This window comes from Bos indicus, chromosome 21 (genome assembly GCF_029378745.1).
Source record: "Bos indicus isolate NIAB-ARS_2022 breed Sahiwal x Tharparkar chromosome 21, NIAB-ARS_B.indTharparkar_mat_pri_1.0, whole genome shotgun sequence".
Lineage (NCBI taxonomy): Eukaryota > Metazoa > Chordata > Mammalia > Artiodactyla > Bovidae > Bos > Bos indicus.
The window spans coordinates 67,831,884-67,845,409 of NC_091780.1; the positions used below are offsets into that span (position 1 = coordinate 67,831,884).

Sequence of the window (13,526 nt, forward strand, 5' to 3'; positions counted from 1 at the left end):
TAAGTTTTTTAAAAAAAAAGGATTAGGCTGTGGATTCAGACCCCTCTGGGCTGGGAGCCCACCTCTGCACCTTGCTAGCTGTGTGACGTTGGGCAGGTTACTCCACCTCTCTGGGCCCCAGCTCCTGGTATAACGTTGGGAGCATTAGGGGAGAAAGTGCAAATGTGCAGGACCAGGGCCAGCCTGCCTGTTTGCACTCCCTCAGGATGGCGATTATTGCTATTTACATGCACCCTCTCCTTGAAGCCCTTCTGGCAGCCCCCTAAGCGAGTGTCTGCTCTGTTTCCAGAAAGGATTGAGGCCACAGGGATGAAGCAATGTGTCTAAAGCCCCAGATGGGGGACTTCCCGGCAGTCCAGTGGTTAGGACTCTGCTCTGTCACTGCCAAGGGCTCGGGTTCCATCCCTCCTCAGGGGAACTGAGCCCCCCACAAGCTGCTCAGTTCAGCCAAAAACAGGAACCATAGATGGAGGTGGTGGGATGCCCCAGGGCCCAAGTGGTCTCCATGCCCGAGCCCCCACCATCGTGCCTTCCGTCTCCAAAGTGCAGAGGGCAGAGCTCCCCGGATGAGGAGGGGTTCCAGCACCCACACTGGAGGAAGGGGAAGGCACGGTGGTGGTTTGGGGCAGGTTCTCTCTGCCCTCAGCCTTGGCTGGCCCTGTGGAGCACTGGGATTCCCACAACTCCTGCCACGTGACCCGCTCTGTCCCTGGTGGGACTGTATGTGGAGCAAGGCTATTTTCCCGGAAACTATGCCTTGGAGGAGAAGAGCCCGGTTGCCGGGTCGGGGCAGCCCCGGGTCTGAAGCAGGTCATCTTGCATCACCACCAAAAACTGCTGACAAAAACTGCTGTGGAAAGTCTGACAGGCCTAATCCCAACACCCCCCACCTCCTGCCGCCTCAGTTTCCCTTTCTGCAGGGGTGGATCACCTTGTGTGCCTTGCAGGACTGCTGCAGGGGCAAGTTGAAGTCGTGCTGTGTGAGTCACGACTTGGTGTTTTTACTCATGGGTGGTGGGGCAGGCCCTGTTATGGCTCACTCAAGTTACCAAGGAGGCCTGTTCCCCTCTGCTCCCCTTTCCAAGCCCTGCCCCGCTCCCTCCTTTCGATTCAGCCAGTTTCCCCCCAACCGGTCCTGGCCTAGCTTCCCCCACGGTCAATGCGCTGGGGAGGGTGCTGCTTCTCTGGATGGTGGGGGTACCCAGTGCCTTGTGAGCTGAGTTCCAAGCTATTGACCATGGGGGCATTTTAAACCTCTCTGAGCTAGTTATGGGAGAAGGCAATGGCACCCTACTCCAGTACTCTTGCCTGGAAAATCCCATGGACGGAGGAGCCTGGTAGGCTGCAGTCCATGGGGTCGCAAAGAGTCAGACACGACTGAGCGACTTCACTTTCACTTCTCACTTTCATGCATTGGAGAAGGAAATGGCAACCCACTCCAGTGTTCTTGCCTGGAGAATCCCAGGGACGGGGGAGCCTGTTGGGCTGCCGTCTATGGGGTCTCACAGAGTCGGACACGACTGAAGCAACAGCAGCAGCAGCAGCAGAGCTAGTTACGTGAGATGAGGAAAATAACACCCTTCCTGGAAGGCAGTGTGGAAGTAATGGAATGGGCACTCGGGAAATCCCAGCTTCTGTGGTGGTGATGTCACCCAACTTGGGGAGGAGGCAGGGTGTGGTGCAGCGAGTTTCCTGTGTGAGCTGCTGTGTGACCTCAGACAGTCCTGTGCCTCCTTGGGCCGCTTGTCCCTCCGACCTGGGAAAGGGCTTGAGGGGGCACTGTGGTTTCTGTAGACCTGAGCCCCCCAAGGTCATAATAGGGGTCTGGCCCTGCCTGCCTCGTGGTCCCAGCGGGAGCAGTCCTGTTTCTGTTCATCGCATTCCTCTGGGACCCCAAGGCACTCGAGTCAAGAAAAGAACCCAGCAGAACGGAGGATGGAGCTGGGGCTGGATTCCTGCCTCAGCCCAGCCTCTAGCGCTCTGTGACTGTTCTGGACCTCGGTTCTCGCTCTGTGCAGTGGGCCAGCAGCCCAGCTCTGCCCCCTCCCCCAGGGTCCCCAGGGAGGTGGCCCCGGACATGGAGGAAGAAGAGGCCGGCAAGAAGAAAAAGTCGAAAGGCCTGGCCACAGTGTTCAGCGTCTTCACCAAACGCAGGAAGAAGAAGGGTAAGCCCAGCTTAGCAGAGACTGAGGGCGAGTCTGAATCCAGTCTGCAGCCGCCTGCTCAGCTGCCCACAGGTAGGCGGGAACCCCTCCCCAGGTGGTCAGGGTGTGGGCAGGATGGGGGCTCATTGGAGTGGATGCCCCGCTCAGCCGGGACAGAGGGGGCAGGGCACGCGGGCGTGAAGGGCCTCCCCTCCCTGCTTTCACCTGCTGCCCCTGATCTCAGGATCTGAGCCTGGTGTGCCCTGCCCGGGCTGGGACACCCCGCATGTTTTGGGTGGTCTCGGTCGCCGGGAGGTGACCGGGGCCGAGGGCGGGTCTCAGAACCCCGGGCCGCGCTAACGCCGCGTTCTGGCCGCAGTGGAGGAGCTCAAGGCCGACCTGGAGCGCGGGCGGCTGGAGGCGGCGGGGCCACTGCTGGCGCTGGAGCTGGAGCTGCAGGAGGCCGCGGCGGCGGGTCGCGCGAGCGAGGAGGAGCTGGTGCGGCGCCAGAGCGAGGTGGAGGCGCTGTACGCGTTGCTGCGCGACCAGGTGCTAGGGCAGCTGCGCCGGCCGCTGGAAGCGGAGCCCGAGCGGCTGCGCCAGGCGCTGGCCGTGCTGGCCGAGCAGGAGCGCCAGGACCACGCGGCGGCGGCGGCGGCGGCGGGGCCCCCAGGGTGCCCGGGGCTGGCGGCCACGCGGCCCCGGGGCTGGCTGCAGCTGTGGCGGGACGGCGTGGCGCAGGCGGCCGCGGAGCGCCTGAGCCGGCGGCCGGCCGCGGACGCCGAGGGCCGCACGGAGGCCGAGCGCGCCTTCCTGCACATGGGCCGCACCATGAAGGAGGACCTGGAGGCCGTGGTGGAGCGCCTCAAGCCGCTCTTCCCCGCAGACATCCGCGTGGTGGCCGCCTACGCCGAGAGCTACCACGCGGAATTCGCGTCCCAGCTGGCAGCCCTGACGCAGTTTGAGCTGTGCCCGCGAGACACCTACATGCTGCTGTTATGGGTGCAGAACCTCTATCCCAAGTGAGCTTGGGCGCGGGGTGACAGGCGGGGGTCCCCAGGCGGGCAGGGCCTGGGTGTCACCAAGTTCAGGGAGTCCCCTGGGAGAACGGCCCAGGCGGGCCTGGAATCAAAGGGGCAGGGCCTCCGCTGGGCCTGCTTTGCCCCGGGAATCCTTAGTCTCTCCGGCCTCAGCGGCATCCCATAGCTGGGGAACCTGAGGCACAGAGAATGGGGGCAAGGACCTCATCTTTCATTCCTGAGTTTCCAGTCTGGGTTAGGGGGTGAAGCCGCCTGTGATCCAGAGTCAGGAAGGGCTGTGGCCAGGAGCAGGGGCCCTGGCCTGGCCTGGCCTGCGTCAGCCCAGGAAGCCAGCTCGGAGGAGGAGGTGCAGGATTCTACCTGCCTCAGGAGGCAGCGGCCCTGCTCTGGGGCTGCTGACAGTCTAACAGAAGTAAGGGAGTCAGGCGAGGGGGAAGCAAGGACAGGCTGGGAGAGGCAGTGGGGGATGGTGTTCCTGGCAAAGGGAGCTGCCCTACAGGGCCCAAGGCTGGGCTGGGAGGCCTTCTGGGAGCACTGTGGTTCAATACCCCCAGCAGGCCCAGGGAGCACTCCCAGGCAGGATGGGGGGCATTGGGCCTGTTGGGGAAATCCCCATTGTGCAAGGTCTCTCCCAGTGGCAGAGCTGAGTTCTGGCCACCGAGGCCTGGAGCTCTCAGTTTGGGAGGCACCTGGTACTGCAGTGGAGAATCCCTGGTACCAACTGTATTCAGATGCAGGCATCCCCTGATACACTCAGACCCCATGCATCCCTGAGCATGTTGCTGCCAGTATCTTGGCTTTCTCTGCCCACCGAAGCTAGATAAGAAAATCCGGAGACAGAGGCAAGAACACAGCAGGCTCCTGCCTCCAGTACTGTGTCCCTGCCTCCATGAGGAACCTAGGGGATCATATAGCTGGGGGCTCGCAGTCTGGGGTTGGAGATGAACAGAGGGGTAAGGATCCTGCATGCTTCTCCTCACGCTGTTTCAAAAACAGTCATCAGGCTGGCGTTGAGTAGCCTGGTAATTTGGGTCTGGCAGTCTGCTGGCCCAGTCGTTGGGTCCGTTGTGTTTTGTGGACTGTACTGAGACTTTCTTTCTATAATGCAGAAGGAGAGAAAAACTCGAAGGGGTGGTTTGCAGAGAGGGCGCTATGAAGTTGAGCCCCAGATACAAAATGTTTTGAGGGGACGATAGGTGCAGCATGTGATTCTCAAATCAGGTTTAATCTTTTGATAAAGAAACTTAGTTACAGACTGCAGATCAGGAACAGGTAAAGAACTGGAGAAAAAAAACAGCACAACACCTCTTTTTTCTTCTTTTTTCCCTTATTGTACTGCAACAAGCATGTCCGTCATTCGTACAAGCTGGGTGGGGAGAGACTTAAACCGCAGTGTGGATCGGCTCGGGATTTCTGGTAGGGGCTGGCCCCGCCTGTAGCGTAAAGCCTGCAGGAAGCCTGGGGTGTAGGCCCTGTGAGCGATGTCTGAGGCTCTCAGGGATGTCAGTGGTCTCGGTTGGTGCTGGTGGTTCAGCCTCCAGCAGGGGCCCAAGGAAGGACCAGGCGGGGGTGCTGGGTGAGAAGCCAAGGAGAGCAGGGGAGCTGGCCAGGGCAGGGGATGCCGGAGAGGCCCGCTAGCCAAGCCGGATCCTTCTTGTTGGTCCTGACTCACCAGCAAGTGCCGGGCCTGTCCCCTCTGCTCCTTCACCTTCATGTCCCAGTGACCTCAGGGGCTTTAACCTGGGGCCCCCTGGGGTCAGTGCAGGGGGACGCTGAGCCCTGAGAGGGGGCGACCAGGGTGGCTCCATGGAGGCCCTAGTGGCCAGAAGTCTGGGGAGCAAAGGGACACAGCGCATAGGGATTGGGGTGCGGGTGCCGGGTAGCAGAATGGGCTATTCTTGAGCCTCCGGGCAGACAAAGGCCCTGAGGAAGTGCCAGGGCTGGACAGTCCCCAGGAGGCTCTGGGACCCAAGGGAAGCGCCACAAGGATGGGTGGATATGCCTCCGTCCAGGGTGAGGTCGGGGAGGGGCAGACAGCCTTTCCTGCTGGGACTGGCCCTCCTCTGGGGGCAGCAGAGATGGTCTGGTGGGGAAGGCGGGGCAAGGCTGGTGGGATGCAGTGGGAGCAGTGTGGGGGATGGTGGGAAGGAGACAGAGGGTGAGAAGGGGAGTGGGAGCCCTTGGAGCAGGGAGCCCTTGGAGAAGGGAGATCAGACAGGAAATGTGGTTCTGCCCACCACAGTGGGGAGAAGGGACTGTTGGAGGCAAGGCAAGGAGCCTGGGAGGAGGGTCCTTCGGTGTGCCAGGCGGGAGATGGGGGCTGGGCTGTAGGGTGCCTCTGGCAGGGTAGCTTGAGGCTGATGGGTTTCGGGAGCATAACCCGGAGTAAGAGTGGACGGGGCTGAGAGAGTGAACGGAGGCAGGGTGATTCCGGGCTTCAGGGCCTGGATCGAACTGAGATGGAGAGGCAGGAGTGGAGGCACAGGAGGGAAGGCGACTGAGCTGTGTGCAGGGCTCTGGCTGGGGCGGGGGCTGGGGGTGGGGGGACAGTGCTGGTTTTCCTCACGCCAGCCCATCTGCCCACAGCGACATCCTCAACAGCCCCAAGCTGGCGCCTGAGCTGCAGGGAGTCAGACTGGGGACCCTCCTGCCCCCAACCCAGATCCAGCTGCTGGAGGCCAGGTTCCTCTCCAACGAGGTGGTGAGTCCAGGGCCAGTGCTGGGCGGGGCTGAGCGGGAGAGGGAAGGAAATGGGGGGGGGCAGGGGGGGCAGGGAGCCTGGCAGGGATACCCCTGTGGGCTTCGCCCTACCCTGAGCGGGCCCCTCTTCCCTTATAGACCAGAGTGAGGGAGCTGATGGCCCGAGCTCTGGAGCTGGAGTCCAAGAGCTGGACCAAGGATGAGGCCCCACTGAGGCTGAACAGCCGCTGCTTCAGTGAGCTGGCCATCCACATCATCCAGGTAGCGCCCGCTGCCCCGCCCACACCAGCCTCGTCCCTGTGGGCAGACGCACTCACCACTGAGCACACACCCCCTTGCACCATGTCTTACCCATGCCCACCCCTGTCCCAGCCCTAGAGCAGGCGGGCTTCTACTCAGTTTCACCCCCAACCCCTGCAGATCATCTCCCAGGGCCAGGCCAAGGCTGAGAGCATCACCCTGGACCTGGGCACGCAGATAAAGCCCTTGCTGTTGGAAGAGCTGGCCAGGTTCCTCAGGAGGTGGGTGATGGGCATGCATGCCCGGAGCGGGGCTGAGGGCTGAGGGGTCCCTGCCGCCCCCTCTCTCAGAGCCCCAGCCCCTCCCTTGGGCCCCAGTGTTTGTGCTGCTCCTACGTGTGCCCTTTCCCTTTCACCAGCTACCAGCGCGCCTTTGATGGATTTCTGGAGCGATGCAGACAGCTGCGCAATTACAGGGCCAATGTCATCGCTAACATCAACAACTGCCTCCCTTTCCGGTAAGGGCGCTGGGCAGTGGGGGGAGTCACTGCGGCTGCCTGCCTGTGTTGGTGGAGGGGCCTGGAAGCCGGAGGGGGGTGGGGGTGCAGAGGGGAAGGGGGAGGTGCCTGGGATGGGGGATGGGGGAGGGAGGAGGAGCAGCCTAAGCAGAGATGTTGAATTAAAATAAGCAGGGTGGAAAGGAAATACCCAGGCTTACAGCTGCAACAGCGAACATTTGTCTAGTGCCGGTGGGTCAGGCGCTCACGCACAGGGCTTCATTCATCCTGTTAGCAACCTCGTTAAGTAGATACAGTGACTGTGTCCACTGATCCATGCGCACCCTGAGCTATGGAGAGGCTGAGCCACTTGTCCTCAGTTAGAACAGGATGTGGTGTTAGGTGGGTGTTAGGTGGGAAGGCTGGGTCCCGCCTAGGGAGCCTGGATGCAGTGTCTTGGTCTTGCTCCCACCGGGCCTGGGGAGCCAGGGAGGGTTCTAGAGCGATGGTTTAGGGAGATTCGCCTGGGGCTCCCGGGCTCTCTGGGTTTAGGGCTGCAGGCCGGGCAGGGCTGGGGCTGGCGTGACCTCCCTGCCTCCTGTGTTTCCAGGACGTCCCTGGAGCAGCAGTGGCAGACACCGCCAGACCTCCGGAGCTCCCTGCTGAGGCCCCTGAATGAGCTCAAGAGCCATGGCTTTGATACCCTGCTCCAGAGCCTGTTTGGGGACCTGAAGGTAGTCCAGCCTCCTGCCCCGCGGCAGTGCTGAGTCTAGTGCTGGAGGCTGCAGGTGGCCAAGCAGTGACCCTGGATGACTCGGCAGGGTCATCGTCATAGGCCCAGCCAAGCACAGGGCTTTGTTTATGCAGGAATTTATTTATCTAAGGAGGGAGATGCTGGAGAAGGCCTCAGGGCAGGCAGATGGCAGTCCTGGCTGGTCGGCCTTGGAGAAGGGGACCCAGACCCGGCCTCCACTTCCTGCTGGAGCGCCCGGGGAGTCTTTAATATAACCCGACCCCTGTCCCGGCCCCGTGTGTGTCTGTGCGTGTCTGTGCGTGCGTGTCTACTGGGCTGGCCCGTCCTCTGCCGGGTGTGGCCACACAGCCTGACCCTCTCTCGCAGCCGCTGTTCAAGAGGTTCACGCAGACCCGCTGGGCTGCCCCCCAGCAGACCCTGGAGGAAATTGTCTCCGCCGTGGCCGAGAGGATGCCTGAATTCTCAGAGCTGCAGGACTGCTTCCGGGAGGTGAGGGGGTGCTGGGCTGCCGGCTGGGGACACGCAGGCAGACGTGTGTGTGCGCACACCCGGATGCGCTTTTTGCTCTGGCCACCGCCCCTCCCTGGACCCTGGCCTTCAGGGAGGTGGTGGGTTCCCATGGCCCTGCCCACTCACCCACCCAGGAGCTCCTGGAGGCGGTCCACCTGCACCTGGTGAAGGAGTACATCGCCCGCCTCTGCAAGCGGCGCCTGGTCCTCAAGACGGCAGAGCAGCAGCAGCAGCTGGCGGGGCACGTCCAGGCCAACGCCCAGCTCATCCAGCAGTTCTGCACCCAGAATGTGAGCCCCCGCCCCCCCTCCCAACCTCCCATGGCGGTGGGCTGCCCTCCTGCTCCAAGCTCTTCACGGGCTAGGACATCCTCTCTGGGCCTCTTCAAACCTGATCAGGTCCGACCTGAGCCTCTCTGGGCCCCTGGGCACGATTCTGGGCAGGGCCAGCCTCTCTCAACAAAGCCTGTGCCTGCAGGGCTCCCCAGCCACCTGGCTGCACGACGCCCTCCCCAGGCTCGCAGAGATCATTCGCCTGCAAGACCCCAGTGCCATCAAGATTGAGGTGGCCAGCTACGCCACCTTGTACCCTGACTTCAGGTGAGAACCGGGGCCTCCGAGCACCCGGGGAAGGCAGTGTGGCCCTGTGGTTACCTGCTGCGGTCAGAGCCTGTGGGGGATGCAGAGTGAGTCCCTGCAGGGTGGGCAGAGCGCAGATAGATACTGGCTACTGTGCCCAGATCTTTACAGCAGCTGTTCACTCGGTCCTCGCTGCTGCCTGCTGGGGCTGAAACTCTTCATCCCCGTCGTGCAGGTGAGACCTGGGGGGTGTGAGGAATGTGTCCAGGGTAAAGCAGCTGGTCAGTCGTAGAGCCGAGATAGCAAAGCCAGGCATTCGGCTCCACACTGCATCCTCTGAGAATTTCCTTAAGAGGGGGATCCGAGACCAGAGGGACCACGGACCTGCTGGAGGCCGTGGCACGTCCGTAGTGAAGCTGGGGTCCGCCGGTCAGCCTAGGGGTCCTCAGAGGCTTGACCTGTGTCCTGGGGCCTCTGTTCTACAGTGGAGGCTCAATCCCTGACTGCTTGAGGATCTGGTGAGCCAGGGCAGCAGTCTCTGTGGGTTGAGTCCTCTGGTGTGGCCGGCCTGTCCCCGCATAGCCTGGTCCAACCGCTGGCTGGTCTAGTCCACCTGTTCAGCCACCCATCCACTTACACACTCACCCGTCCAACTACCCATCATACAGGCACCCGCTTACCCATCTGGACGCCCATCTAGCTATCCAGCCATCTGGTCACGCACTCATCTACCCATCTGTCTGTCTTTCGATCTATCCATCCATCCACCCATCTAGTCATCCACCTGCCCACCTATCCGTCTATCCATTCATGGATTCTTGTATCCACCCAGCCGGCCAACAGTTATCAAGTGGTCTCCTACTAGCTACCCGGCTGTGTTTAGGCACCAGGATGGGAGGAGGTACAAGACAGACCAGGCCTTCTGACAGACAGATAGTCAGATGAGGGTTAGCAATGATGAGGTCATCCGGCGAAGGAGTACTATTTGCAAGTTTTAAAGATTGTTTAACCAAGGTTGTGAATGGCGGGAAGTGCTGACTTTAGAGCTGGAAAATCCTCTCTGGGGAGGTGACTTTTTAAAACAATTTTTATTGTTTACTTTTGGCTGTGCTGGTCTTTGTTGCTGCGTGAGCTTTTCTCTAGCTGAGCAAGTAGGGGACTGCTCTCGAGTTGCAGCGCACGGGCTTCTCATGGCAGTGACTCCTCTTACTGCAGAGCGCGGGCTTCTCATGGCAGTGACTCCTCTTACTGCAGAGCGCGGGCTTCTCATGGCAGTGACTCCTCTTACTGCAGCGCGCGGGCTTCTCATGGCAGTGACTCCTCTTACTGCAGCGCGCGGGCTTCTCATGGCAGTGACTCCTCTTACTGCAGCGCGCGGGCTTCTCATGGCAGTGACTCCTCTTACTGCAGCGCGCGGGCTTCTCATGGCAGTGACTTCTCTTACTGCAGAGCGCGGGCTTCTCATGGCAGTAACTCCTCTTACTGCAGAGCGCGGGCTTGAGGGCTTGAGGGCTCTTGAGCACAGGCTCAATAGCTGTGGTCCAAGGGCTTGGTTGCTTGGTGGTATTTGGGATCTTCCCAGATCAGGGGTCGAACCCGTGTCTCCTGTACTGGCAGGTGGCTTCTTGACGGGGAGGTGACATGTTAGTTAAGTGCTAAGGGGTGAGAAGGAGTTGGTTACCTCAAGGGCCTGGGGACGAGCATTCTGGGAGGAACAGCCAGTGCAAAGGCTGGACCGGGCAGGAGCTTGGCACCCTCTGGAGGCACTGTGGCCGGTGCCACCCGAGTGCAGTGGGTTAAGCAGAACGGGGCACCCTCTTGGGCAGGGGCGTTGGCTGCCGGCCCCTGTGGCTCCAGCCAGGAGTCTGGGATCTGGGGAGGGGTGTGAGCAGGGGTGTTGGTGAGCGGGCTGCACTGACGGGACCCTGTCTTTGCCAGCAAGGGCCACCTGAGTGCCATCCTGACCATCAAGGGGAACCTGTCCAGCAGTGACGCCAAGAGCATCCGGAGCATTCTGGACATCAACACAGGGGCACACGAGCCCTCCAAGGCCCTATTTTCACTTATAAAGGTTGGTTATCTTTCCCTGTATACTGATCTCCTTAGGAGGGCCTGGCTATCATGGGGCACCACTCCATGTTGGGCCCGTCAGACCAGCACCAGCGTCACAGCCCCACGCGGCCCCTCCGGGTGTCCTGCCTTCTTCTGCCGCTTCTGCCCAGGCCTGGCTGAGGAGTTGGCCCCTGAGCCGCTGGAACTGGAACAGCTGTGTCCTGATGACCCCTCCTGTGGGGCAGGAGCCGTCGGGGGAAGCTCTGTGGATGAGAGTGGAGCTTGCACGCCCTGAAGGAGGGGTGAGGAGGGTGTGTGGCTCGGGGACCCAGCTCCGGGATCACCGCCTGTCCGCGAGGTCCTGCCACACCTGCCTGAGGACCGCCCTGCTCAGGCTGGGTCTCCAGTCTCCCCATCTCCTGACCGGGGCCCGAGCCTCACCCCTTCTGCCTGCTGTGGTGCAGGATCACGTCGAGCCGGCCTCAGCCTCTGAGTAGAACAGAAGGAAGAAGTGGAGGAGGAAAAAGAGAAAGATGAGCTCTTATCGGGGAAGGCGTGGGGGGACTGGAAAAGGGCCTGTGGGATGACAGGCCAAGTGGGGGCAAAGCCAGTGTCTGAGCCCCTAACCCCCTCTCTGATTCCCCTCAGGTGTCCCCTGAGGACGGGCCTGGGAGGGCCAGGACCTGCTGGGTTTTCTCGGGGTCTGCCTCCCCTGACAAGGTGCAGACCCAGGGATGCCTCTGTGGGTCCTCCCCTGGAAGTCAGGCTGCGGTCGGGGCAGGGCCATCTTGACCTCTGACCCTTTGGCTCTGGGTCAGTTCCCTGTTGCCAGGCTAACAAACTTCCACAGCTTGGGAGCCTAAAACGAGACCTTGCTTTCAGTTCTGGAGGTCAGCAGTCTGATGTGGGTCTGGTGGGCTGAGCCAGGCGGTTCCTCTGGAAGCTCTGGTGGGGAAGTTCCTTGCTTTTTCCAGTTTTTAGAGGCCAGCCTCCCATATTTCTTGGCTCGTGGCCCCCTTCCATTTCCAAAACCAGCAACGGCCAGTCAAATCCTTTTAGGTCTCAGGACTCCCCTTCTACTCCCTCTTCTGATTTAAGGCCCCTGGTGGTGACCTTTAACCCACCAGACAATGACCTTTGACCTACCCAGGAACTCCAGGATCCTCTTCTGATGTTAAAGTCAGCTGATAATTAATTCCACCTGACAACCTTAATTCCTCTGCCGTGGGAACTAACATAGTCACAGTCCCAGGGATTAGGATGTGAGCATCTTTATGGGGTGGACATTATTTTGCCACCCGCAGCCATCACCCATCCCCTGCCCTGTGGAGTGCCTTATCCTACCCAGGAAAGCAAAGGTTCACTCATCCTCCTCGGCCTGGGGCAGTTGAGATGCAGGCGTGACCCACCCCGCCTGTGCCTGCGGGAACGCCCCTCTGTGACTGGGTTTGTAGCCGGCCCTCGTGGACTTGTCCCCCTCTTTCCAGGTACTGTGGCCAGAAATTGGCCCGAGTAAATGGTTCATGAAGGCCTTTGTACGTTTGTAGAAGTTTGCATGTTTGATGTTATTATTTTTTGATAGTGTGCTTTTGTATGTTTTTTAGGAACAAACTGTTGGTTTATATAGCTTAATATAAAACTGATTTCAAAAGTGGCTGTCGAGTGATTTCTCTTGGAGAGGCTTTCTCAGCCTCTTGGGGTCTGGCAGACTCTGTCCCCCAGCGCCTCCTGCCCAGCTCTCACCTGTGAGCGTGACCTTTGGGAGGGTCTGCTGTGGGCCAAGGCCCCTCACTCCACCCTTCAGTTTCCTCACCTGGAGGTGGTGATCACGAACCTGTCTGACGTCCCCCACAGTCCTTTACAGAAGAGGGGGATGGCGACATTTCAGCTCCATGCATCGGGCACAGTGGGAACTGGCTCTTGTATTCCTGGAACTGACCTCGAAGGGCCCAGCTGTGATTACAGCTGGCCCCAGCTCTCCTCCACACCCCCATCCTGGCCCAGGATTTGGAGAAGGGCAGAGTCCCTGGGAGGCAAAGGGGAACCTTGGTGAACTCATTCCACAGAGCTGGAGGCGTGTGGAGTGGGGGGGTGGGGGAGGGATGACTAAGCGGAGGGTGGGCGGAGTCTGGGGTCCAGCTGGAAAGGCGTGGACATCAGGGGCTGGAGCGGCTGGAGCTGGAGGGAAGGCCGTTTGGGATGAGATGCGGGTGGGATGGACCCACTGATCCTGGGGAGCATTCAGGAGAGGGGGAGGGAAGGGCCGCCCCAGGCTGAGCTCCGAGTGTGGGCCCTGGGCAGGTTGGAGCCTCGGGGTAGGGGGATGGCCAGTGGGGGATGCCGAGTTCCCCCTGCGGAGCTCCGGAAGAGGGGGCCGGGGGAAGGGGGAGCTCATGGAAGCTGAGGACCAGATGGAAAGTTTCTGATCCAGGCAGATATTCATGGACCAAAGAGAATGGACTTGGGCCCCAAAATGCAGAGGGTGCTGAGATGCACCCCCCAGCCTCCCTGCAGCAGCGTGGGCCAGGGTCCAAGGAGAACAGAGGTGGTCAGAGGCGGGGCCCTGGGGTCGGGGAGCCGGCCGGGTGGACTCCATGCTGGCGCTGTGGGAGGGGGAGAGCCGCTAAGGTCCCGCGGGGTCACCAGCTCCGGCCCCTCCACCAAGGGCTCTGCATCAGTAACTTCCTGGTCACAGAAGGAAAATTCCTTTAAGGGAAGGATTTGCCCCAGAGGCGAGGAGTGGGTCGCTGGGCAGAGGGGACAGAGGGCAGGTTGTGGGTGAGGGACCCCATCCCCGGCCCCCATCCAGGCTCCTGTGAACTGGGAGGGAGGCCATGGTCAGCGGTGGGACAAGCGTGGTTGGGACCCTCCAACCCCGCCCCGTCCCTGCAGGGGAGCAGTGGGGAGGGCGGGCCGGGCTCTCCCTGAAGGGCTCACATCCCTGGGAGGCCCGGAAGGAACAGGGAGCAAGTTAATAAACAGTCCAGGTTGAAGTGCCCAGCAGATGACGTG

At 61.0% G+C, this 13,526-nt stretch overlaps 1 protein-coding gene across 2 annotated transcripts; it reads left to right on the forward strand.

The window, feature by feature from the left end:
• Positions 1-1,592: 1,592 nt before the first annotated feature.
• LOC139178267 (tumor necrosis factor alpha-induced protein 2-like) lies at positions 1,593-12,168 on the forward strand. Of its 2 annotated transcripts, none has more exons than XM_070775793.1 (11): positions 1,593-2,237; positions 2,524-3,166; positions 5,771-5,885; positions 6,023-6,145; positions 6,305-6,405; positions 6,543-6,641; positions 7,231-7,354; positions 7,741-7,863; positions 8,019-8,174; positions 8,362-8,483; positions 9,131-10,336. In XM_070775793.1, the coding sequence occupies exons 1-11, from the start codon at positions 1,610-1,612 to the stop codon at positions 9,405-9,407; spliced, it is 2,511 nt and encodes an 836-aa protein (XP_070631894.1). In that variant the 5' UTR covers positions 1,593-1,609; the 3' UTR covers positions 9,408-10,336. The 2 variants fall into 2 exon arrangements, with proteins under 2 accessions (XP_070631894.1, XP_070631893.1); XM_070775792.1 differs by lacking the exon at positions 9,131-10,336 and adding an exon at positions 10,401-12,168 and having other exon boundaries at positions 1,595-2,237.
• The last annotated feature ends 1,358 nt before the right edge of the window (positions 12,169-13,526 follow it).